The sequence below is a fragment of the Falco punctatus genome (assembly GCF_963210335.1).
Source record: "Falco punctatus genome assembly, chromosome: 2".
NCBI lineage: Eukaryota > Metazoa > Chordata > Aves > Falconiformes > Falconidae > Falco > Falco punctatus.
In genome coordinates, this window is record NC_137581.1 from 107,584,524 (window position 1) to 107,608,143 (window position 23,620).

Here is a 23,620-nt window from a genome sequence, read left to right on the forward strand (position 1 = left end):
TAAAAAAAAATTCTCTAGAGAAGTGGTATGCAAGGCATGAGTCAAAAGCTCATGTACTAAGTGAGAGGGGAAAGAGTTCGATAAGACAATGAAAAAAAGATGAAGATTGGTGGAGGGAATCTGGAAGAAAAGTGGGGTGTTTGTGAAGAGGCAAAGGATCCATCTCTCTTTCCACAGAGCACAGTTTCGGAGACAGCCTCCCCCTTCCATTCCCTTCTCTCTCCAAAGACAAGTTACTGACACGTAAGTAATTACCTTTTACCTACTGAGTACCATGACTGTCCCTGTGAGCGCTTTTAGCCCACAGCCTGAGATAAAGCATGTTATCTTAAACCCTTAATGAAAGAAATTTATGTGACTGTGCTTCACTTCATCTTGTTGATGGGCTAAGAGCAAGTTCCCTCCCCATTAGTGAGGCTCAGCTGACCTGGGGCAACTTAATCGTGACCAGCCAGCCACAGTCCAAAGCATCCCCTGAAGCCCTGAGTGAGGCAAGCAGGGCACTAGCCATGACCGGCACAGAGTGCAGCAGTCACCTGGCCAGTCCTCCTCCGTGAGGGACTCAGTGCTGAAATCCAGCAGGAAAAGTGCCTCCTCTTCTTTATGGGAGAGCTCAGCATGGCTGCAGCTTGCCCACCCTCCATCAGCCCTGCCCTGGACCAAGCAGTTGATGGATCGAGGTAACCAGCTACACCTGCCAGACAGGACGTACAGAGCAGGAACCAGAGCTCCGTGCAGCGCGGTTCGGGCTGGAAGTGAGCATGAGAGCAAATCAACTGCTTGTCTCATTTCCAGTACGAGTGATTTGGCAGGTCTGCTGATGGAGCTAGCCTGACCCACATCCTGCTTGGTTTGAGGATATGGCCATTAATGTTAGCACCTGAATCAAGTTTTGCAACAGATAAGCCCAGAGGTCTGGTGCAGAGTGTTCTAAGCAAATAAAATGTAAGACTAAAACTGATCACCTTATTCTTGATGAAGCATTTTTGTGTTTTAAAACACAACTACAAATAAAGCCATCTTGTCCCTCTCTGTCCCTTCCAAATTATGTTTACGACCAACTTGAAACCATGTTCAAGGAGAAAGGGAGAATAGCATTTTCCTCTGGAAGTAAAATGAAATTGAAGCACCACAAGTGAATATGCAGTGTATCACACTTTATTCCTTTTCATGTTAGCATCTGCACAGTAGTTCTAAAGCTGTGACGGCACAGCCGCTTGACATTCTGCCATCAGTGAAGAAATTCAGCAGGACATGTTTACTTGTAAAAGATGGTTCAAACTACAAAGAGTTTCCTGACAGCAGGTTGCGCATTACAGTTAATCAAAATTTACTTCTGTTGATATTGATTCTAATCAGAGATAGGCTTGCAGACATCATGTACAGAGCTTGGATAAACCTCCTGCTGCACTGCCAGTGCTGGTGTGTTGTTGGTCTTCTAAATGCCAAATGAAACATGTCACGTTTTGTGTATGAGATTAAAACAGAGAGCCTATATTTATTTTTGTATCAGTTCCCTTTATGGAAAATCTCATATTTGAGCTTTCTGAATAGATGTGCAAGGCAGCTGTCACTTTTTATCTGTAAATGCATTTCTGGGAGTCTGAGCTTCAGCTGGATAACTATAAAACAACAGTCAAATAAACCTGTAAATTATGTGGGATAAAATGCCCTTGTAGCTGATTAGTAATCACAGTGTTCACTAACAGAACCCATTGAGATGTTCTAGGCGTGAACGCTGCCATGTAGCTTTAAGCATCATTTTAACATTCACTCTGAGAAGCAGCATGCTTTTCACTTACATGCCTGAACCCACAGCAGCAGCATCCTGCCCAGTTGCTTTCTGTTATCATCACAGACAGTAAAGTGTGTTCTGCTTACAATAAATTGTACAGGAAAACCACCAGTGATGCATATATTTCTGCTGGAAATTATTACATGGATGCTGAATAAGGCTGTGGCTGTGTTTTATAAGACACCAACCTTGCTGACTCTGAGTTTTCCCAACAGGAATACCTAGAAGATATAGATACAACTTTGGCTTTTACTCTTGAAGGTAATAAGAAAGGGATTTGTTCAATAGGTGAAAGCCAATCTCCTTGAGAATCCTTCTGTCACAATAGTATAGATTTTTATTAGTGTTACTACTAACCTGACATAGTGTAGGTATGACTGATCTGTTCATCTACTGCTAATGCATGAGAATGTGTTGGGATCAAAGTTTGAGATAAGTTCTTGGTACTTCGTTTTCACTTTAGGCCAGCTGGTGTTGGGAGCATGCCAAGGACACAGTCTGAGGGCCTGGCAATGAGACACTTTTTCTTACTCATAGAGTAGCAACTACTTTTTTTTTTTTACCAGACACATCTTTAAATATGGTAGGAGCTCTCATAGTGATGCTCTATAGCCTGCCCCTGCCGTATTTCTTTGTGTCTCCGTTGACCTTAGTGGCAAAGGATTAGCATAAGAGAAGGAAAAATGTCAAAAATCTTTTTTCAGGAAGAGAAGGAAGCCAAATAGTGTGAGAGAGGCTGAATTCACAATTCCAGGGACTTGTCTTGATGCTGCTTTGCACCCTGACAGTTGCTTAAACAAGTTTAGACTTTGCTCTGTTGTTGCTCCCACATGCTGCTTCAGTGGATGTAAGACAATAAATATCCCTCCAATGTAAATTATTTAACAAAGGTCAAGTTTTTGAAGAAAACTTCAGATGTTAATTATTAGCTTTGCGGAATAGCCAGTTTCTGCAGGCTTCATAAGAATTATGCTTTTCATGGGATAGGAGTCTTCTTGATATAGTGTCAACACACTGCCAGGTCAAGGGTGTCAACTTAAAATATTGTTTAATCCCGTATTTTCTGTCGAAGACTGTGAGTTTCTGTAGCTTCTTCATTTTTATTCCTGATGAAAATCACATAGGAGCCTATTCAATAGGGAGTTACATACTTTGTTGCATGAAGCCCCTAATCGTTTTGGATCAATTTTCATTACCATTCTGAATGCTGGCAGTGATGAGTTTGCAGTGAGTGTGGGAGTTTCAGAGATGGGACCTTAAGCATCCAGCTCCATTCCCCAACATCCCAATGGAAAATCAGCCTCAGTCTTCAGAGTTAAGATTAAAAGTGACAGTTTTGTTTAAACAGTTATAAAGACAGCCCAGCCTGCAATATCTGCCTTCTTTCATGAGTTGTTGGCAGGGGAGGGAGGGCTTAACTCCATTTTTCTACACTTGTTCCTTTTAGTATCTGCAGAGTCTTTGCCGTGGTAGTTTATGGAGGTAGTTACTCTGCTGAGGAGTAGCAGTGACTGTAACCGTGGCTGGCCCTTGCTCAGATTAGGCCAGGAGAGGGAAGTATCTAGCTATGTTCTGGCCCATAATTAATACATAGGAGGAAATTGTGTTCTGCTCATGAACGTTCCTTGAGGAAATAAAGATTAAATTTATTAAGTAAATTATTCACTGCAAATTATTCACTCAGACCCACTTGCTATTCTGAGATTTCTGCAATATCTAAGGGAGCTAGATCATACAGGGAGAACCATGGACATAAAAGCACAGGCTGAAGGCATGATTCCTTTCTTGTACAAAATACAAGTCTTATTTTAATTAAAATAAACAGAATAACACACTCTAGAGTTGCTTAGCATTAGGAAAAGCAATGTACAGCCCCAAGGTATCTCTGAGTCTCCAGTTAAACTCGGACAAAGTTTGTCTGACAGACAATAAAAAATGAGTTGCTAATACGAAAAAAATCTCTTTTCATTTGCTTTTTGACAGGTGGCCGGTATACTAAACCCTTCAATCTACTTTGCACCCTACTTTTTAGTTTTGTCTCAATAACCAAGCATTGAAAGGATAAGCTTACACCTGCTGTTTAGGCTGGAAGTGATCTCTCCTTTAAAGAGCAAGGGAAATAGATGGAGCCACTGAGAGGTTATGGAGCTGTTGTGGCACTTGACATCATGTGGGAGGAAGGCACATAAAGCACTGGAATGTCCAGGACCATTCATCACGGTCCATTCATTAAAACTCGACAATGATAATAATAAGCTATAAGGTATGTTGCCTTTTATAAATACAATGGCAGTGGGAATCATTCTCATGGGGTCATCTTAATTATTTTTAAGTGGATAGCCTTTTTCCCCATTGGACTTCCCACACAGAAGAGTGACATTGCCTGGGTATTTCAGGATGGAGGAGTCAATCCAAGCCCCATAAAATTAACCTGAAAAACTTCTATTAATTTCACTGGGGCTTGGATCAGGTTCAAAGACCAGCGAGGAAATGGAATATGTTACCTGCAGTCATGTCCAACGGAAAACTATGTAAGAGAATTTTTCTTTTAATTTTGCATAGATATTCATTCCCTTTTGAAAAATTAGCTTCAAATACAGAGGATATAAGCACCCAGCTTATTATTAATTTTTAATTCAAAAGAGGTCCTTTTGAAATGCATCGGTTAACTAAATTAAATGAACTTAATGTTATAGATGTTTGATTTTCTTTGCTTTTTTACTTTTTAAAGCTAGTGTGGGTCAGCCTTCCAAGGGCAAGAACATAATCAGGTCAGCTTTCAAGCTGCTATAATTTTTCTGATATGTGGATGAAGAAAGGAAATAGATATGGGTGGGTACTATATCTCTTGAAATGGCCTCTTTCCTCCTGTTTAACAATAAATATTCTACAGAAAGGAAGCTCATATATTACTCGTCAGATGAGTTCCCATTTTATTAATCATGAAGATTTTAACAATGGCCTGAGACAGGAAATCACAGTCTAATGATCAGCAGAGTCTGATTTAATCCTCATGCTTGGGTCAGATTAAAAAGAAAAAGTATACTACAACATACATCTATGTACATAAACAATCAGGTTTAATTACTATTAAACATGCATACAGCTTTTATAACAACATATGGCCCTACTGAATTACTATGGCTAATTAAGTATCCATGGTCAAGCCTTCTTATGGTTAGAAACGTCAATGGACACTTCAGGCAGTGTTATCAGATCTAGAAAAGAAAAATACCTCTCAGAGTTCATCATTGTTATCAATTAATTATTGATTACTAATTATAACAATTATTATGACTCTGATTGATATGTTATTATTAATAAAATTAATAATGAATTCAACTCTAATCTACATGAGTGTAGTGCTGACTAAAATGTGAAGTGAAACATCTTGGTTAATGGGTTGAGGTTCAACACATACTCCACTGCAATCCAATAACCTGGAGAACAGTCTTGCATTAAACTGAGCAGCATTTCAGCACCTTAACCCCAGTTCCTCCTCCCCTTTTTACCAATTTGGTTCTTAGAAAGTCTGTAAAGGAAAAACTTATTATACGGTTAGAATATAATAATTATTCTCTCATCAGTCAGTCTAAGCCCATTCAGTTGCCCATCCATGGGCATCCAAGGCAGCCTCCAAAACTTTTCTTAAATATTTAAATAGAAGAAGCAAACTGAAATGGTAATTCATATGATGAGCAGTGTCTTATCCCTCCCTGGAGTATTCGTATGACAGAGGAAGAAAAGAGCAATTCAGCCAAAAGACTACTTGCCTATCTAGCATTGTCTCCTCACGCATGCTTTAAAATTCACAAGCGTTTACTGGCAAAGGCGATTCTAAGAAATGAGACCTGTGCATTTCTTACTGGCTTTCAACCATCAGTTCTTTTGGGTTTTGGTTTGGATGGTTCCTTGATTTAACATTCCTTTAAATTTGAGTTCAACCAGATCCAGTATTAAAAATTACATAAAGCAAGAAACGTGACTGTGCATTGGGTATTTGGATTCACGACAGCTGAATTTTTAGTTGGTGCAAGAGACCTTCACAGCGACTTGCTTTTTTAAAAGAGCTTTTATCTATGACAAAATGATAAGTAAAGGTTGCTTAGAATACATTTTCTCAACAAAAAAATAATTTTGAAATAATATTATCAAAATTTTGGGGAAAAAAAATTCATACCAAAGTTTTTTCTTGACACTTACTCTTGAAACTTTTTCTTGCAACTTATTTAGAAATACATGTAATTTTTTATTTGTAGTAATGTTAAATTAAAATTTAATTGATGCTCTGTGGATGGACCAAAAGTTCGAGGTTTGAAATTGAGAATTTGCCTCCATCTTTAAGCTAAAAATTGGGAATTTTTCATGGTTTCAGGTTTTGCGGCCTATGTTTCACCACGAGTCTTACTTAGGATACTTAGGAATTTTGTTTGTTTGACTTTAGCAAATAATATCAAGCAAAATTAAGCAGAAATTCAAAAAAATAATAAAAAAAAATAATACATCCACTTTACCCTCTGGACTGGTTTTCAAGAGGGTATAAAGGACCTTTGCCATTCTCCTCTCTCTTTTTGTTGTAAGCCACCTGTTAGACTTGCCTTTTCTCCTTGTGGCTTTGTCACCAAATCAAAGACAACAGAGGAATGAAAAGTGCTGTTTCAGGGCATCCAAATTCTGTGATGAATGGCAAAAATTCATTCCATCATGCAAAAGAAAAAGGTGGCTTTAGAAAACATCCCTTCTCTACCAAACAGTGACCTTTAATCTCATTGCTTTTATTGCATTCCTGTAGAGCTAGGAGAGAAAGGGAGGTGTTAGGGACCAGCCAGACCATGTACCACAGGTGCACAGTGGTTTGGTTTTTTGCTGGTGGTTGTTTTTTGTGTTTTGGTTGGTTGGTTTTTTTTCTGGACAAATAATCACCCTTGGTCCTCTGAACAGCAGCACACCTTCTTCATATTCGAGTCCCAGCACATGTTGAAATGAAGGGTGCACTTAGTGCCGCAAGGCTGAGTGAGGAAAAATGAGAAAGGAAAAGAGGACAATTTTCTTGAGGTTGTCCAAAGTCTTACTGAGGCCTGACAGTGACACAGAAGGAGGTCAGTTTTAAAGCATTTCTCACTCTGAACTTTATCCTCATTTTCAACAAATCTTAGTGCCTCTCTCTTTCTTCCCCGTCACTTCCTCACCCCCTTCTTCACTCCCTCCCTAAAGACTTCAGCTTGCTCACCCGTGCCGCGAAGCAGCCGTGTGAGGTCACATCCTGACAGAATAAGGAACTGTGTAACCGGTGTATGCATGTGTAGTATGCTTCGTTGTGCTTAGTTTGGTTGCAAGGTAGTAGCAGTTACAGTTCATCTGGATAAGCGTGAATTAAAAATGTTGAAGAGAAAACCATCTAATGTGTCTGATAAAGAGAAAAGTCAAAAGCCAAAGGTAAGAATGTTTAATTTTTATTGCCAATGAATAATAAGAGGAATTCTTAGCAAATTTTAAAAGGAAGACTTCCTTTTAAATCCTAGCTTCAGGGTTTCTTGATGTGTTAGCAAGTGCCTTGGTGCTATAATCTCAGTATATACTCACTTTATAACAGTAATGATCCAATCCAATGAATCATGATTGTGAAGCTGCTATAGCTGTGCTAAAGAGTCCTGGTACTGGGCTTTGTCTATAGTTACATGTTCTGCATCAGCTTTTAACAGAGCATCTCGCAAAAATCCCCTTTCTCTTTCTTATCTATGATAAACTGATGATGTTCAACAGAAGTTTGAGAATCAGTGAAGAATTAGAAAAGCTTTCAGATTTGTTCCTTATTTAATATATTTGCTTTTGCACCACCATAACCAAAAGAAGAGAGGGACTTGGCAATCGGTGTTTGTCATCTTCACTTTTCTGGGAATGATCATCCTTTCAGCCTGAAAGAAATACTCTGAATAAATTGATAATGTGCTACACTGGACACCTTCCACAAACTGGAATTGCAAGAAAGAAAGTGAGAGTTTTGTAAGATGCATAAGAATGTGTCCTGTGCTAGAAATTTCTTTTCAGTCCCTGGACTGGGTGCAAAATTACCTTTGCAAGTGTATTGGAAGCCTGAAGAGAAATGGCTACTGCTAGACCCCAGTGCCTCAGTATCCATTTCTGCCTCAGTTTATCAGTGCTGACAATTTAACCAAGAGATTAGAGGAGCCTTGTAGTGTATCTCTGCTTTCAGTAACTCAGTGTCTCCAAGTTTACAGACCCATCTTCTCACTGCTTGGGAATACACTTCACTTAGTGACTTCTGTGTCCTAAAAGATTATTGCAGGCACTGTTCCAGCAGGAATGTCTTCTGGTTTTATACAGCACTGGCTTTTGTGTATTGCACTTGCGATTTTAGACTATGACTCATTAACAATTAAAAGTAATGTTTTTCCATGGATTTGAAACAATTGTGAACCCGTTTTCCCATAGATTTTAATGTTTTTAAAGCATTTCACTGGCTACTATGGTATGCATTTTCTTCTGTTCAATCATCATACTGTTTTTAATGCCAGGGAAGAAGTATAATTAACAGCTAATTACACTATAGGTTAAGCAAGAAATGTCCACGAGAGACTCTGTGGACGGGCTTTGTTTTCCCATCTGTTAAGTGTTTTCAAAAGCCAGTTTCGATCACTCTCTTCTTCCAGAATAAGACATTCCCTAACAACAGTCTGATTTTCATTTTTTGAGGTTTGTTTGGGTTTTTTTTTTCGATACAGTTAGTTACTCATTCATGAATGCACTCCATGCTGTTAACATGCTGGCATTGTGGCTTTTCAAATATATTTATGTATATCATGGTCATGGATTTGATTCACCGTATGTGTAAAGTAGTGATAAAAAGAGTCTAACCACTTGACTGAGTGTCAAACCTGCTGACTTTGCCGTGCTGACTTTGCCTTATTGTAAATGTTTACAAAAATGGAAATGTCTTGGTGAAGTGGCTCATCATGTCTTCTGCCTCTGTAGCGTGCTTTGAAACACCACCTACTCCAGTCCCACTTTTGCACAGAATTGTGAAAACTTTCCACAATGAGCACGTTTTTGCTGAGTACACTGTTCATCAAAAAGGCATGGGAGGCCACAACCCCATGCTGCATGGAATAGAAAACTTTGCTTGTTGTAGCATGTTTTGAAATATGCTCCACGGAAGCAACGCAAATACTTAAGTTGCTTAATACTGCATTGGGTAATAGGGGCGCAGGTCCTTACCTCCCGACAGAAGTTATGGGATTTCACAAGAGACTTCCCTAGATCACTTCCTGGCTGCCGCTGCTCTGCACAGGCAGCGTTTGGTACCTCCTCATACACGCAGGGCAGGATGCTGTTGTCACTGTGGGGTTCCTGGGATACCTCACCTTGTCTTTAGGCAGCTTAGACCCAGTGTCTCCCAGCATCCGCACAGGGCTGACGCAAGACCTGTGGGAGAGCTGTGAGGTCTGGAGTGTTAAGTGAAAATCAGGTTTGCTACCTTAGGCCCTCAAAAAGGACACCAAAAAGATCATTTTAGGTAAATGAATCTTAACCACGGTGACCGGTTATCTTTATCACAATTGTATGAATTTCTGTGCATTAATTCAAGTGTTTCACCAACATTTGCTTTTTAATCCTTTTGGGTGTATCACTTTCTAACATGAAGAATATCAGCATCCAGTTATGTCTTTTGATAAAGATGAAGGAATACCATGCAAAGCTGGTAAAACACTTCTTGAGGCAATTCGCTCTCCCTGCCCTCTAGCAGTGGTGGGCAAGTCAATGACCGATGCAGGATCAACACAGATTATCAGTATCTAACTGGCAATTCTCTACCTGCAATGCATTTACTTTATTACTGTGGTGCATAAGGGACTTCTGCAGATGTGTTAGGTGCTACACAAACAAAAAGCAGCATCTTGCAACTCTCAGTGTCTGCTGTGAAAGGGTTGATATTAAGCCATGAAATAGTAATATTTCAGGTTTTTTTCCATTAGCCAGCAGGATTTCTATAGTGCTGCAGTCATGCTAGTAACTTCTTTGCATATTTGGCAGTTTTTGCTTATGCATGGATTTGTATATAACTACTGAATGCATTGTATGTACACTATATAAATAAGCATTCATTGTTAGGAAAAAAAAATCTACATCGTGTCATCCCAGAGAAAATTGGAAGAGAAATGTGAGAGAAATCTTTTCGAAAGAGATACTGGAAGTATTCTGATCTTTTGCCAGTGTTTATCATTGTAACTGCACGTACTGCTGTGGAACTGTTGGTACATTTATATATTGTACATCAGCTGAAGACCCAGGTAGCTGAACTAAAGAGGAAAAGTCCAAAGGCTTAAAAATACCCTGCTTGATATTGAAGAAACTCAACCAATTGATGGGCCAAGCTCTCTATTATCAAGCCTATCTAATCTAACCTATCTGTCTGTCCAGGACCTTAAACAACTTTCTATCACAACAGAGCCTCTGCACCTCCCATCAGGACCACCACCAAGAGGCAGCTCTCAGCGCTTCCTTTCCGTCCCCATCTGCCCCCCTTTCTTTTCCATCAGACGTGACATGTCTTGGTTTATATGGTGTAGCTCTTCGGAGCTGCAGTACTATTTGTGAGCAGGTGAGGTCAAACAAACTAGGTCTTACACCTCGCCCTGAGGTTCATGGTCATGCTGGTGGCTGCAGTCAGCCTTAGCGCCACCGGCTCACTGCAGGGAGAACGTGTCTCTTGCATTGCTGGAGTTTTAGTTATGGAGCAGGAAAGTACTATAGAAAGTGGAGGGAATGCTTTTACTAGATGTGTTTCAGCTATGAGTTTGTGCCGTCTGTCCCACCACCCCTTAAAGGGCTGGGGAGGATGAAAGAAGGACCCCTAAAATGATCTGGATTTTAGCCTCTTTGGCCCTTATAAAGTTACTGACATCAGTGTATCTGGGGAGTGGCATGAAGCAGATTTAGAAAGATGGTAAGAGAAAAGATTCTGAGAAATTACACAGGAACTAGTCTTCTGTTCTGTAGACACTTCAGGCAGCACCATATCCTGGCACCATACAGATAAAACACTGTTAAAGCATTTAGCAGCCACTCTGCATTCCACTTTGCACTGATGTACACATTTGAACAGGTGCAAACGACAATGCAAGGTGCAAATAATCTGTAAAACATCCCCTCGTCCACTTCACGGGTTGCAAGGTGCTGGCCACAGCCTATTCTTTTCTCTCTCTCTCTCAAATTCCTACCGACACAGCAAACTTGAGAACTGCTTGATGATTCTTGGCTTTACTTCAAGCTGAAGCAAAGACGACTTTGTGCCATTTTCACTGGCTTGACTGAAGGAAGTCTTGTGTCATTATTCTACATGACAGTTGATCTATGTTTATGCTAAAGGTTTGAGACATTTTTGTTTCCTTATTCTGCTTCCAAATGTACTTGGTGCTTGAAACTCAGCTTACTGCTGGTGTGTAAGACAATTCAGGGTCAATGCCTGTGCATTTTGTTTAGGCAAAAATATGTCCAAGCTTCTAATTAAATCAATATTCACTTGCTTAGGTGATAAACTATTTGTTTTCAGAGTTATGGGGAAATAGTGGCAAATCCAATACGAGGAAATATTTTAATGTGCAATTTTGTCCCCTAGTACTATTTCATACCAATAATTTTCCTTTTTATAAGCTTTAAATGAAACCCTGCTTCCAATTGCACATTTTTGCCATAGAGTTCAGGCCAGGATTTCCTCTTTTTATATATTCTTCACAGAAGGCCTGATCCTGATTCTGAAAACACTTAAATGAATAAATTAGCTGTGATCCCATTGATTTCAATGGGATTTGTCATCTGGGTAAAGTTTATCGCTTGCCTAAGTGTTTGGAGCCTGTAGCGCAGACAGATGCTATAAGCAAATTTTTTGGTGATGCTTTTTTCTTAGACAGTGGCTTGTGATTCTCCAATGGGGAAAACTTATCAAAGAAAAGTAAATAGAAAATAAATACAGCAAAACTAAACACCAAAAATATTTCAAGACATAATTAGATCTTCTGTAGGACAAGGTCTGCAATGAAGATATTGCTCAGTGTTAATAAATATTAACTAGGATTTATCCTTGAGTAGGGAAAGATGAGGGTTTTAGTTTTATTTTAAAGGTAAAGACTGGTAGACTTCTGAAAATGGCAAGTTTTATATTCTTTTCTTTCTCCCTGAAATTTTGAGTGTGAATAAATGAACCACTGCTAATGTCACAGATGCTAATTTTCACAACCAAACCTTGTTTCCATTTGCATTTCATTCTAACAATGATGAGAGGTGATGAGTTGATGATAAGCTGTTTTCACCGTACTGCCCGCTGTGCAAATTTATGCTTATAGGCAAAGATGACACATAGTTCTGTCATTAAAGGTCTTTACTGCATTGTCTCTTGAAGAAAGAACATTTGTCAAAATCCATTTTCACTCTGTAAAATAAGCAGGAATGGATAACATCTGAGAAGTAGTTTTAAGAACCTTGTTTATAGTGGAAATACCTGTGGGCCTTTATCAGGGAGGATTCAGAGAAAGAAAAAATGATACTTGTAATAACCATGTATGTGTAGATGGGGAAAAAAGGGATTGCAGGTGACACTTCAGAAGGTGTGCCCTCTCTCCCTCAGGCTTCATAAAAAACTGGAACAAGGTTAGAGTTAACCTTGGGTTATTTTTCTTGTGAGTGGAAGGCTCTGTAATCATATTATTGCTCGTCTTACCACTGCTAGTATTTTTTTTTTTTTCATTTATATTATCATCTTGCCTCTGGATCATCAGCCAATTTTTTTTATTTTCAACAGCAGTTCCATAAAGTTGTTTGTGTCTTAACATCTATGTTAGCATACCTCTTCTAGAGGTCTTGAAATTTGAGGAATTTTATTCCTCAATTACTCACCAGAAAGTAAAGGTCCAGAGTCTTCGCGGCAAAAGAACAGCTGTCCCTCTCCTGCCCCTTTCCAGGAGGCTGGTTAGGATGTCCAGACTCCACATTTTGATGCTCAGATCAACACACCGGCTCACTGAAGGCTCACACAACTCTTGACTAGCTTTTGTGACAAAGGAAAAAATGACATCTGTGGCCTGGTTCAGTCCTGGCCTCTTTTGTGTGTTCCCTTGATGACAGCACTTTTCAAATTTTCACCGACTTTGCTCAAAATTCATGCAATTTCTCATTTGTTCCCTGTCTTGGTTTTCCTTCACTAGCCAGGCTTAAGTCCTTAATAACAGAATATTTTAAAACAAGTGAGAGGAAGTCTCCTGAAGGGAATATTTTTACATTAATATTCATTTTGCTTAGAGTGACAAATGCAGTTCAGTTCCTTGTTTTCCTAAGCAAGCAAGAGCACTTCCAGAAGCACGCCTGAGCCACCTTACCCAGCCATTTTTAAAAACCAGACTATAAACCCCATCATTTATAACTGTACTGTCTGCTAAACACTGTAGCACAACTGCCAAGGTGACATAAGTCAGCATTAGTTGCCTTTTAATTCTTTAACTGGCTTTATAGAGCACTTGACTTACTTCAATATTGTGCTTCTAGGAAACCCAAAATACGCCAAATAAAACATTGTCTGGGATATCTGTCATTGCTGGAAAAAAGCTGTAAGTATGTACAGGCAGGGCAGGCAGAGGATGTGGCCCACAGTTTTCTGTAGGTTTCAACACTCTTCTAGTAATCTGTGTCAGATAATAAACCCAGACTGAGGTAATTGTAAAGCCATCACTAGGCAGCTTGTATAAGCAGTTTGAGGGTGGCTGCAAACATTTCAACCAGAAGAATCAATTCCTTGATGTGTGGGCAGAAACCCCTAGCAATTCCCACTCCAGAGAAGGAAAGTAAGTCTTCTGGGCCTTGGTACTCACCATATCTCTCAAATTTTGTGTTCTGAAACCTGGCAACAGAGACAGCAGAATTACTTCAGTTGTTAAAAAGTTACACCCTTTTCCACAAATTAGCAATGTCAGTGTTTTTTCTAGACATTTAGCTGCTTGGCACCAGGCTACAGAATATATATGCTCTGAATATTTAGCAAGTCATAAGTCCTTTAAGCCATCCTAATGGAAAACTTTGTTTCATGCATCAGGTGAAGGTGTGTGTCACATATGTTGATATTCACAGCAAGATGAATAACCACATATTTTTTTCACAGGTGAAATTTTTCCTGTATACCCGCTCGCTCTTACTTTTCTAGCCTTTACTATCTTATTCCACTTACAGTACACCCAAGAACATGTTCTTAGTTTTTTATTTCTTCCCAAACCTGAGGCTGCAACTCCAGCCTAGGGAAAAGTTTGGAGATTTTTAACTGCTTCAGGGAAGCTGCTTCTTTGACATATTATATGCTGTACTGTCACTTTTTCCCCCCATACCTCTTTGGTTTATTCCATGGATACATAGAAAGCTGGATAATGACTTCACCTGTACACAGGCTTCAGGCTGCTTAACTGCTAGTCGTAACATTTACTGGCATCTTTCTGGTAAGCTGAATGTCAATAGCAAAGGGTGTGTTCTTTCTAACCTTCACCCAGCACTGAGGCTGACAAGCTTTCTCTGGGAAGATCTAGTGATCTACTGTTTTGCACCATTATGTGTTCTGGGTTAAGTTTTCATCCCTTTCCTACCCTTTTATCTCTTCATCTCTTTCATCATCTTCACAAGAACAACCAAGTAACCTCACTGCATTTGATGTCCGTGGGATGCTGAATGGTTACTTCCTTGAGAACTGTAGGAAGTTGTAAGTTCCTCTCCTTGGTCATGCTGACCTCATTCAGAAGGTATGGCAGGGTTGCTGTTCTTCCAGGTATGTTGAAAGGCAAGTGAGGTATGAGGCTACTGAAATTGTACTTGGCTTAAAGTTTTACTGCAGTGTTTCTCATGGCTTCTTCAGGGAGAAGAGAAGCACTAGAGGAGTGTCGTTCAACCAGAAAACACGGAAAAGCCATGGTGACCACAGTGCAGACCTCTACCGTTGTGTTTGAGGTAGAGACGGAGCTTTGTCACTGGCAGCCTGCAGCTGCAAGACAAAGAAATTGGCTTTCCTTAGCAACAGTATAGCCAAAAGGAGATGTGTGAAGATGAGGTGACAAAGTGGCTGAGGCAGGTGGATGAGCTCTTGCAGCTCACCTCTCTGCTGCGTTCACCTGTGCAAAGTGGATGCTGAGCTTTAGCACTGGTGGATTGCTTTCACTCACCACAGCTGTGCTGGATTTCTCATACTTCTGTCTGCCTGCCTCCTGTTTTAAGATCAGATGTTAAGTTCAAAAACCGTTTTGCAGAGCTGGAAAGGGGACATGGTTCATGAGCAGCTCAGAGCCTGTGTAGAGGGTGCATGAAATGACTGATGATGGTAGAGCGGGCATTCAGGTCTAGTCACAAGTACACAAAGCTCTTCTGATATTTTCTGTTGGGGAGTTTCCATGATTTTCTTCGTGTCACTATAATGGGACTTACATTTGCTTGATTAATGTCTCTTGGTAATTGTGGTAAAATGTTAGAAAACTGTGTGTTTGGGATTTTAGTCAGTATCTGAAGAAAAAGGAAAAGGCAACACATTCCTATCTGTTTGTGAAAGCCTAGAACCTCATGACTGGTACAATCCCCTTCGCGGTGATAGGCCAGATTTGAGTAGGATTTGGAGTATGGCCTTGAATTTGGGGTACAAGGAACACCTCAAAGCCCTCACTGCTCTCTCTGCCTTGGTAGAATTATCTCATTGGTGAGTGTCTCTCAACTACACATGGTTTTCACAGAGGTTGTGGGAGCTGGGGAGGGATGAAAAGGTCAGTCTCAGTTTTGTCATGTGTCAGAGTAAAAACACACTTCAGGGATCTGGTACATTTGTTTTTCGTGAGATGAAACTGTAGTTTTCCACTGAGCTGTGATCGCAATAACCCCATACCACAAAGATAACCAGATGGAGAGAGGGGAACTGATATGCCCGTGCTAGACTAGGACCATTTGCTGTGCCCAGTACCCGCAAAGAGCTGTTGATTGTATTCTTTCCTTTCTGGTATGTGTCCTGAACACAAACAGGATGCTATCCTGTCTTCAGATAACTAGATTTTTTTCCCAGGATTACAGTTATAGAACTTAGGCTACAAAGAAAACCCAGAATGTAACACATCGTAACTTCTGCACTACAAAGTATTCTTATGCAGTGCTAAATCACAGGGGCACCCTGAGCTGGAAACCTTCTTTCAGCTTCCATACTGGTCCAAAGCCAAAAGCTTATTGCATTTATTTTATGAGTTCAAATTTCCAAGGAACATGTTTTAGATTCCCAGGCATGCGTTGTGCAAGCATGTCCAGGTTTTGGAGCCTGCAAGGCTGCAGTGAAGTGCCACATGTGCTTTCTTCCCCTGGGCGATAAGGGTAACTTTGGCCTGTGGATGGCAATAAGCCAACATCGGAACTCATCCTTCTGGAAAGGGAAGAGACATGAAGAGGAGAAAATGGTGACACCGGTCATAATTTTAAAGGGGTCAAAAGTTAACTCATTAAATGCGTATAGCATTTTATTTTATTTTTATTTTGTTTTCTGAGATAAAAATAATGTAAATAAATGGACATATAGATTTGATGAAACACTAAAATTCACAGTGACTGATGATAGATACTGCACTGAATTTTGCTTCTCTACTGTACTGTATCTCCATTAAGGCAATTTCAGCTAATCTCACTATGGATTCATTAATCAAGTGTAGTCAGGATGTCTGAAGGGAGATAATGAGGGGGAAAAAACTGGCCTATTGTTTGGATCTTATTCTTCAGCTAGTTACTTTGCTTATCATGTTCTGTGATATTTGTATCCCGATAAATAAGTCCCAGTCACAATTAGTTGTCATAACAGATAACTAACACATCTTTATTTACTTAGAAGTTCAAAATTGTTCCATAAATAGACCAATTAACTTTGTATTCTCTACATCGCAAGCATGTACAATTTGCAGCCTGCAGTGTCAGTTAACAGTGATATGGAAACAAGGTGGACCAGTAGCTTTTTACATTTCCTTCCTTTTAGCCAAAGGTGCAAGGAGCCATGGAGACAAAGTCCCTAATCCTATATCTTTTTCTTTAAGCACTAACATCCTAAATGCATAGTACAGTATCAGCAGTCTCTTAGCGCCTTCAAAAATTTCTCCTCTAAAAAGCCTAAGAAAAGATTTGTTCATTTTTTACTCATTTTTTACTCATTTAGGATTACACACTGTATATCTGCACCACATAAAGCTGTCACTATATTACATTAAAAAAAAAAAAAAAAAAAAAAAAAAAAAAAAAAAAAAAGAGAGAGAAAAAGTTGAGGTTCCAAGAGTCTGGTGGGGTTGGAGACTGCTGAAGATGGGAATGTTTATAAGCTCTGTGATATTAACTGCAGCACTCAACCTCAGGTGACATAAAGCATGCAAAAAAGAACTTTCTGTCAGTTTTATTATTTCTAAAAAGGTTCCCCTTGAAAGAGAAGAGTGACCTTGCTCTGCTGAGCTGACATATGCCACTGAATTAATGGCTAAGCTTTGCTGTAGGGAAGCTTGCAGAAACATTACAACTCCAATGGCTGAGTTTGCTGTGAACATTAATCAGGGGAACCAACATGATGTATCAAACATTCATTTAAAAGTAATAAAAACTCACTCTCTTTCTCCCCCCTCCCCCAAGTTTCTTAGAATTAGCTTATTGTTGGTCATTACCTGTTGTCAAGGATAAGGCTGCAGGATGGCAGTAAAACTTGTGTAAGGGTTTTCTAAAGTTTGCTTACTCTTCAGAAAAACCAAATGAGCTTTTGGGACGGTCAGATTTAACCGTGACTTAGAGGTTATTTTTTCATCTTGTTTCCTCTGGAAGGTCATTCGAAGGAACACCTTCCACTGAAAATGTGCCTCTCCCTAGCACAGAATGCAGAAGCCGCTTTTCATTCTGGGTGACTCCCCGGGAGCAGGACCAGCTCCCACGTCACGCATGGGCAAAGCGTAAAACAGGCAAGGAGGCTCTCGCTGCCATCGAAACAACCGCTGTAAAAGATCTCGCACGGTTGTGGTACAACGGTTGAGTCGCAGAGGCTCTGACCGGAACACTGTCACGCCAGGCAGGAGTGTTCTCTGCCTCTCCCCTGCTGCCCCGCTCCAGGGTGGGCAGGAGACTGCTGCAGTCAGCAGCTGCGGCTGCTTCCCAGGCTTGCTGGAAGGAGCAGGAAAGCCCTTGGGCACGCTGTGTCTCCCTGCGTGAGTCTGCGTGCAGGCTACATATAGCACAAGGAGGCGATGGGGGAGTACGCTGGCTGCCCCACGCCACGTGTGCTGCACAGGCACAGGGCTCCCTTTAAACCTGAGCCCTTGGGGCTACACGCTTCTCAGCTCATCTTTGGGCGTACATATTTTTGTCTTCACTTAAAGCCTGCAAACACACATGTGAGTAATTTCTCTGGCACAAGAAATCCAGCTGAACCCTGCAAGGTCAGGATCTAGATAGCACACAGCATTAATAAAATTGTGCTGTACAAGTAAGCAGGGAAAGGACTTTAATTGAAGCAAGGTGATTCGTTTTTAAAATATGAGAACTCATCTCTGAATTCACCTGGTGTGGAGAGGGGGAAGTTTCAGGAGAGGAAAGATGCTGGTATTTAAGGGATTAAAGATCAAAGCCTGTGATGCTTACGTAGTGTTTAACCAGCTTGCACTCAGACAGCGCTCCCCTTTGCTGCTGTCACAGTTCTTTGGGGGGGGGTGGTGGGGGTGGTGCATTTCCAGGCCTGTCCCTCGGTGTTTCTGCCCATGTGTAAATGAAGGGTAAAAAAGGATAGCAGGGAGGTAGAAGTGCACATCATGCCAAGTCCTTAACTGTCATTTTCATAGCTGCTCTGAGTTTGTCACACATCCTTAACCTTCTTTTAAAGTCATTTTCTTTTCATGGTTTTGTGTGCCACTGAAAGTCACTTTTAATTAAATGTCATATAAATAATAAAGTCTTAATTACATAATTATTGCAAATACCTGTGTGCACACTCCCAGAATTCGATAGACTGCCAGAAGAGCACTTGGAGTGACTTTTCTCACCGGGAACTGAGAGTGCTCTGCAGCAACTGGGCAGGAACATTGGTTCTCAAAATTCAGGGTCAGTCTGCATTTAAAGAAAGAGGAGTCAGGTCCCTCCCCCCCTGCACATTTTGCAACACTCGGCTGCAAAAAAAACTTTCTTTGTGTTAAGATCGACGTTTCTTAAATTGCTTCCTCATTTAGTTCCTCACAAACGTGCGAAAAAACCCCCAGCAAATCAACACAGCATATTTTTTTGCCAGAAGAAACTGCCTTTTTTGCTCAGGCTTCCTATGCGGCTTGCCTCTTCCTGAGACACTTACAGACCTGCACACCAGCCGGCCTCGCTTAACTGCCCCCGGCCCTCAGCTGCGCTGGGGCCTGCCCTGCACCACGTGCCCTTGGAAAGCACTCGAGAGCCAAGTTTCCAGTGGAAACTGGGATACGGGCTGGGTTACTGGAAATGACGTGCTTCATGTCAGCGTTGGTTCAGGCTTGAAGGCCAGGGCTGGTACCAGAGAGGTACTGATAACAGAGCCGCTCAGCATTTACTTTGGAGGGTGAAGTTTGTTGACCTGGAGGAGTGTTAACTATGATTAACTCATTATTTTATACAGCTTATCTTTTCCAGCCATTTTCTGTCGTTAAAATTAGGGTGTTTGCTCTGAGGCTCATGGTGGCAGTTTTGTCCAAAGACCACTTTGCTCCCCTCTCTCCCCACCTCCACACAGTTACTGAGTACCAGACCACGGTAACAACCACCCTTTTTATAGAGTCATTTTTAAGCCAGTTAAAAATGCCATTTCAGTAGATTGCCCTATTTGAGTTAGCAAGAACAAGCTGTATCTTTTTTATCGCTTTTGACTGGTGAAGTACAAGGTTTAGGCCATGTTTCGTCTGGGCTATAAAGTTATATTAACAGCTTGGTTAGTGGTCAGAAGTTCTATATGTGTAACTAATGTGTAAATAGGAAAAAATCCCTGAGGTAAGAGCGGTCATGATGTCTTGTCTTTTTTGCTTCTCTATTACTCTTTGGAAAGACAGTGAATCTTGTATGCAAATTCTTGTTCTTTATACAGAGGTCAGGAGTTTGTTTTTGTTGCTGTTTTTTCACAGAACATCCCAAAGGCTAAAAATTGGTATCTTGCCTTCTGGGAAAGTAGGAGACAACTTCTTTGATTATCTATGTAAGAAGATAAGCTAGCAGAGTGGAAACATTCATCCCTACTTTAGCAACTCAATTTCATTCTCAGACTAGTCTCCTCCTTCTGAAAGGACTAGTAGCGTCAGAGAACAGAAGAAATGAATCAAATCCTGAGCTCCACTTATCTCCATCGATCAAAGCAGCAAGCACAGACTGTCCTCTTGGGAGGTGCTGTGGCTTCTTCCAAGGAGAAAGGGGAGAATACAAGTGCCTGGCAGGCAAGGAAATTGGGCAACATGCTGAGCTCCCTTTTTGTTACTCCCAGTGGCCACATCTGCCCCTATACTGCTTACATGGTCTGGGTAGTCTAAGGATGAATGGAAGCTAAATATGAAAATGCATGGAGGAATTTGAAGAGATTTCCTTGTGCAAGACGGTCAGTACAAAGGCATTGCATCATGCTGGACTTAAAAGCTATTTTGAATAGGACTTGAAGCAAAACATAATGGGCCAGAATTTCTCACAGCAGGGAACCAGATCTCTGAGCACTGTGAATTGTCCAAAGGAAAATATGAGCTGAATATCACCCACAATGATTATTAGTAGGATAGCTGCTGCCAGTTTTGGCTCAAAGGTTGCCTTTAGACACAGAGAAGCTCTGACTAGTTTATCATAAGAACTAACTGACTTCTCCTATGACATGCCCTACAAGGGAAGGATATACATAACAGAAGGACATGAATTGCAGAACCTCTTGTTGTTTTTCTATTTGCATGCCATACCATTTTCTGGGGAAAATGATAGGATATTTACAGACAAACCAGATCACCAACCTCAGACTGTCCAAATAAAAATAAACAGCAATTACATAGCACTTTCCCTTTTGAAATGATAATTTGAAGTTCATGGATTTCAGGGAATTGAAGATATACAAAAAGATTGAAGAAGGATTTTAAATACTGAAAAATATCTTCAATATTTTCTATTATGCTAATTAGGTATACCCAAGGGGAAGGGATGAAAGTTAATGCATTGATTTGTAGAAATTATCTGATCAGTCCTTGTGTAGGAAAATAAAAGAGTTTCTCTCCTGCCCATGCCTCCATTAGATTTTACTGTGCAAATTCATATTTCCTTAACGTATCCACGGGTAGCTCTTGCATGAATCCAGCTAGAAAGATCACTTAACTTTATAGGATGCTGAATCCTGGTATCAAAAGTCAATAGCGTATTTTCTCCTAGTAGCTTTGCATTTCTTTTAAAAGCTTCCTTTCACCTGGAAATAAGGTCTGTCCGTATCTTCACAAAGTAGGTGTTCCCTGACACTAATGCAGTGACTGACACTATTGAAAGTAATAGTCCCGTTCCCTTTGCAGCCCAGAGCTCCTAAATCTGCTTTTCGTTATCAGTATAATGGGGTTGAATACATTTTTAAAAGGTGGTAGCTATTGATTACTTAATGGAAAAAGTTAGTACAGAGAATTGCTGAAGCAGCCCTATTTAGTGCTCTCCAGTGCAACAAGACCATTATCTAGAATAGTGGAAATCATCCTGTAACCCTTATTAATATTTAATAGGGATGAAGCAACATTGAAGTATACTACAAAATAGCCCAAGGCTTCTGCACATGTAGGATATAAGGTTGTTTCAAGGGTCGAAAAAGAATAACTGATTTCCCTGTGCTCAAGCTGTTTATAGGTAAGACGAACAATAAACAACATTTTTCCTCTTGTTCCTTTTAAAGTATTTGCAGCACATCTGCACTTTAATATACAGTCATTCCTACTAAACATCTTGAGGTGATTGAAAGCAACAGAAAGGTCAGTGTATGTATAGAGATCACTGTGCGAGACTATTTTATACTTTCCCAACATTGCTGTGAATCCCAGCCTCCCTCTTTCTATCTCTACCCCTCCACGCTGCAGGGCACATTTGGCTGGGTTGACAAGCCAGTGAAAGGTGTTAATCCTGTCTAATAGAACCATAATCCTTGGGGCTGTGTTTTTATATCATACTACTGAGCTAACCCCTCATCACAGGCTACTGTTCATCTACTTAATAGCAAAGTTCTTTATGGGAATTTTAGATAAAATTAAAGTGTACAATCCAAATTGTCCTCTTCAATTTCACAAGGTAAAAGCAAACAACCAACAATGTTTAGCCAATGGACATGTTCTGAGAGGTGACAATCAATTAAGAAGAGAGCTGTGTGATTTCCCCCTCCCCCCCTCCAGTGAATAGTAAATGTCATTTTACATGTCCAAAAATATTCACAAATCTGGGTCAGCTTCTTCAAATAAGCTTTGGCTGGGAATATTTTTCAGGTTGGATGTGCCCAGAAATGTGGAAAAAAATTATGTGGTGTTGTTGTTGTTGTTGTTGTTGTTGTTGTTGTTATTATTATTATTATTATTATTATTATTATTATTATTATTATTATTATTATTATTATTATTTTAAGCTGCAGTGCTTAGAACACGGACCTAAAATGTGGGTACACTTTCCTCTTCCATCTGGCTGTGCTCAGGCATCTCCCACTGCTACATCCACATTACTTTTTTGGGGGAGTTGTGGAGCTGGTTAATAAAAAAGTGTGGGAAAACAGGGAAATGAAACAGCAAGGAGCTTTTCAGTTGTGTTCCAAGTGATGCTGATTTTCTGCTTCTCAAATGGAAACTTTAAAACAAAGTATTTTCACATGGTTTCCTGTAGCTTTTCTTTGTCATATTTTCCCCCCTCTGCAAACTAATTTTAGTTTAAAGGTGGCTGCATGTAAGAGATAAAGGAGCTAATATGGATAGTAACCCTGTGATTTGTGAGCAGGGACAGAATAAGATGGGGTTCTTCCTGGATGGAAACCCACAGGGGAGGTACGTGTGTGCTCGGCATAGCTGGTATCATTTTGATAAACTCCTTCCTTAAGATCATGGCTGCAGAGCCTGAATGCCCCCTTGCCACCCCGTGTGGCGTCAGGAGCCTGACACTGTTGCTGGTGAGTCCCACAGAGGTGGCTGTGGACAGAGCAGGTATGGGGCTGTACCAGCACTCAGAAATTTGCAAGCGGCTGAAGTCGTTGCTTAGGTCTTGGTTCAAACAGGTGTTTGGTTTTCCGGCTTTCTGGAGGACGGCGCTCGTGCAGCATCACCAACCCTGGCGCCTGGGTAGGAGACGGGAGGGCAGGCACGGCAAAGGTGCTGCTCCCCGCAGCGCTCGCTGTTCGGGCAGTTCGGCTCCTCTCGCCACCACTGAGGGGTTTCACCATCACTGAGCAGGTTGATGCCAGCATTAGCACATCTGCAATGCAAAGGCAGGCAATGGGACCGGCTATTAAACCAGTCTTTTTCTCCTCTTCTTTTGTTGCCCAAAGGATGGTTTACCTCAGTTGCCTCTGAGGCTACCTCATGAAAATTCTTGGCTGGTAGAGAAGGTTGGAAAGCTGTAACAGTAGGCAGAACTGGGAGCTCACAGGCCCTTTTGAGGCTTGTGGCATTCCCAGATGGAGAGAGAAAGGAGGTAGCTGGAGATGTCAAGGGAAGGGGACACGATACATGCTTTAGAAACCAGGGGGGAGATCAAAAGAGGGCTTGTGTGGCTGGGGGTGAGGGAAGAAAGCAATGGAGCAAGGATCCAGTT

The 23,620-nt window shown here is 40.8% G+C and overlaps 1 protein-coding gene across 6 annotated transcripts in view; it reads left to right on the forward strand.

Moving 5' to 3' along the window:
- Nucleotides 1-23,620, forward strand: part of SAMSN1 (SAM domain, SH3 domain and nuclear localization signals 1) — a 98,166-nt gene that overhangs the window by 54,736 nt on the left and 19,810 nt on the right. Inside the window, exon 1 of one of the 6 annotated variants that reach the window (XM_080374520.1) lies at nucleotides 6,876-6,894. The exons of 3 other annotated variants lie outside the window; for them this stretch is intronic. Coding sequence is in view for 2 of the 3 variants with exons in the window: in XM_080374518.1 (XP_080230644.1) it covers nucleotides 7,175-7,231 (57 nt within the window). In the remaining variant the exon portion in view is untranslated. Of the gene's footprint in view, nucleotides 1-6,875; nucleotides 6,895-7,053; nucleotides 7,232-23,620 lie in introns of those variants that run through there. 2 more of the 6 variants (XM_080374518.1, XM_080374519.1) reach the window with 2 other exon arrangements.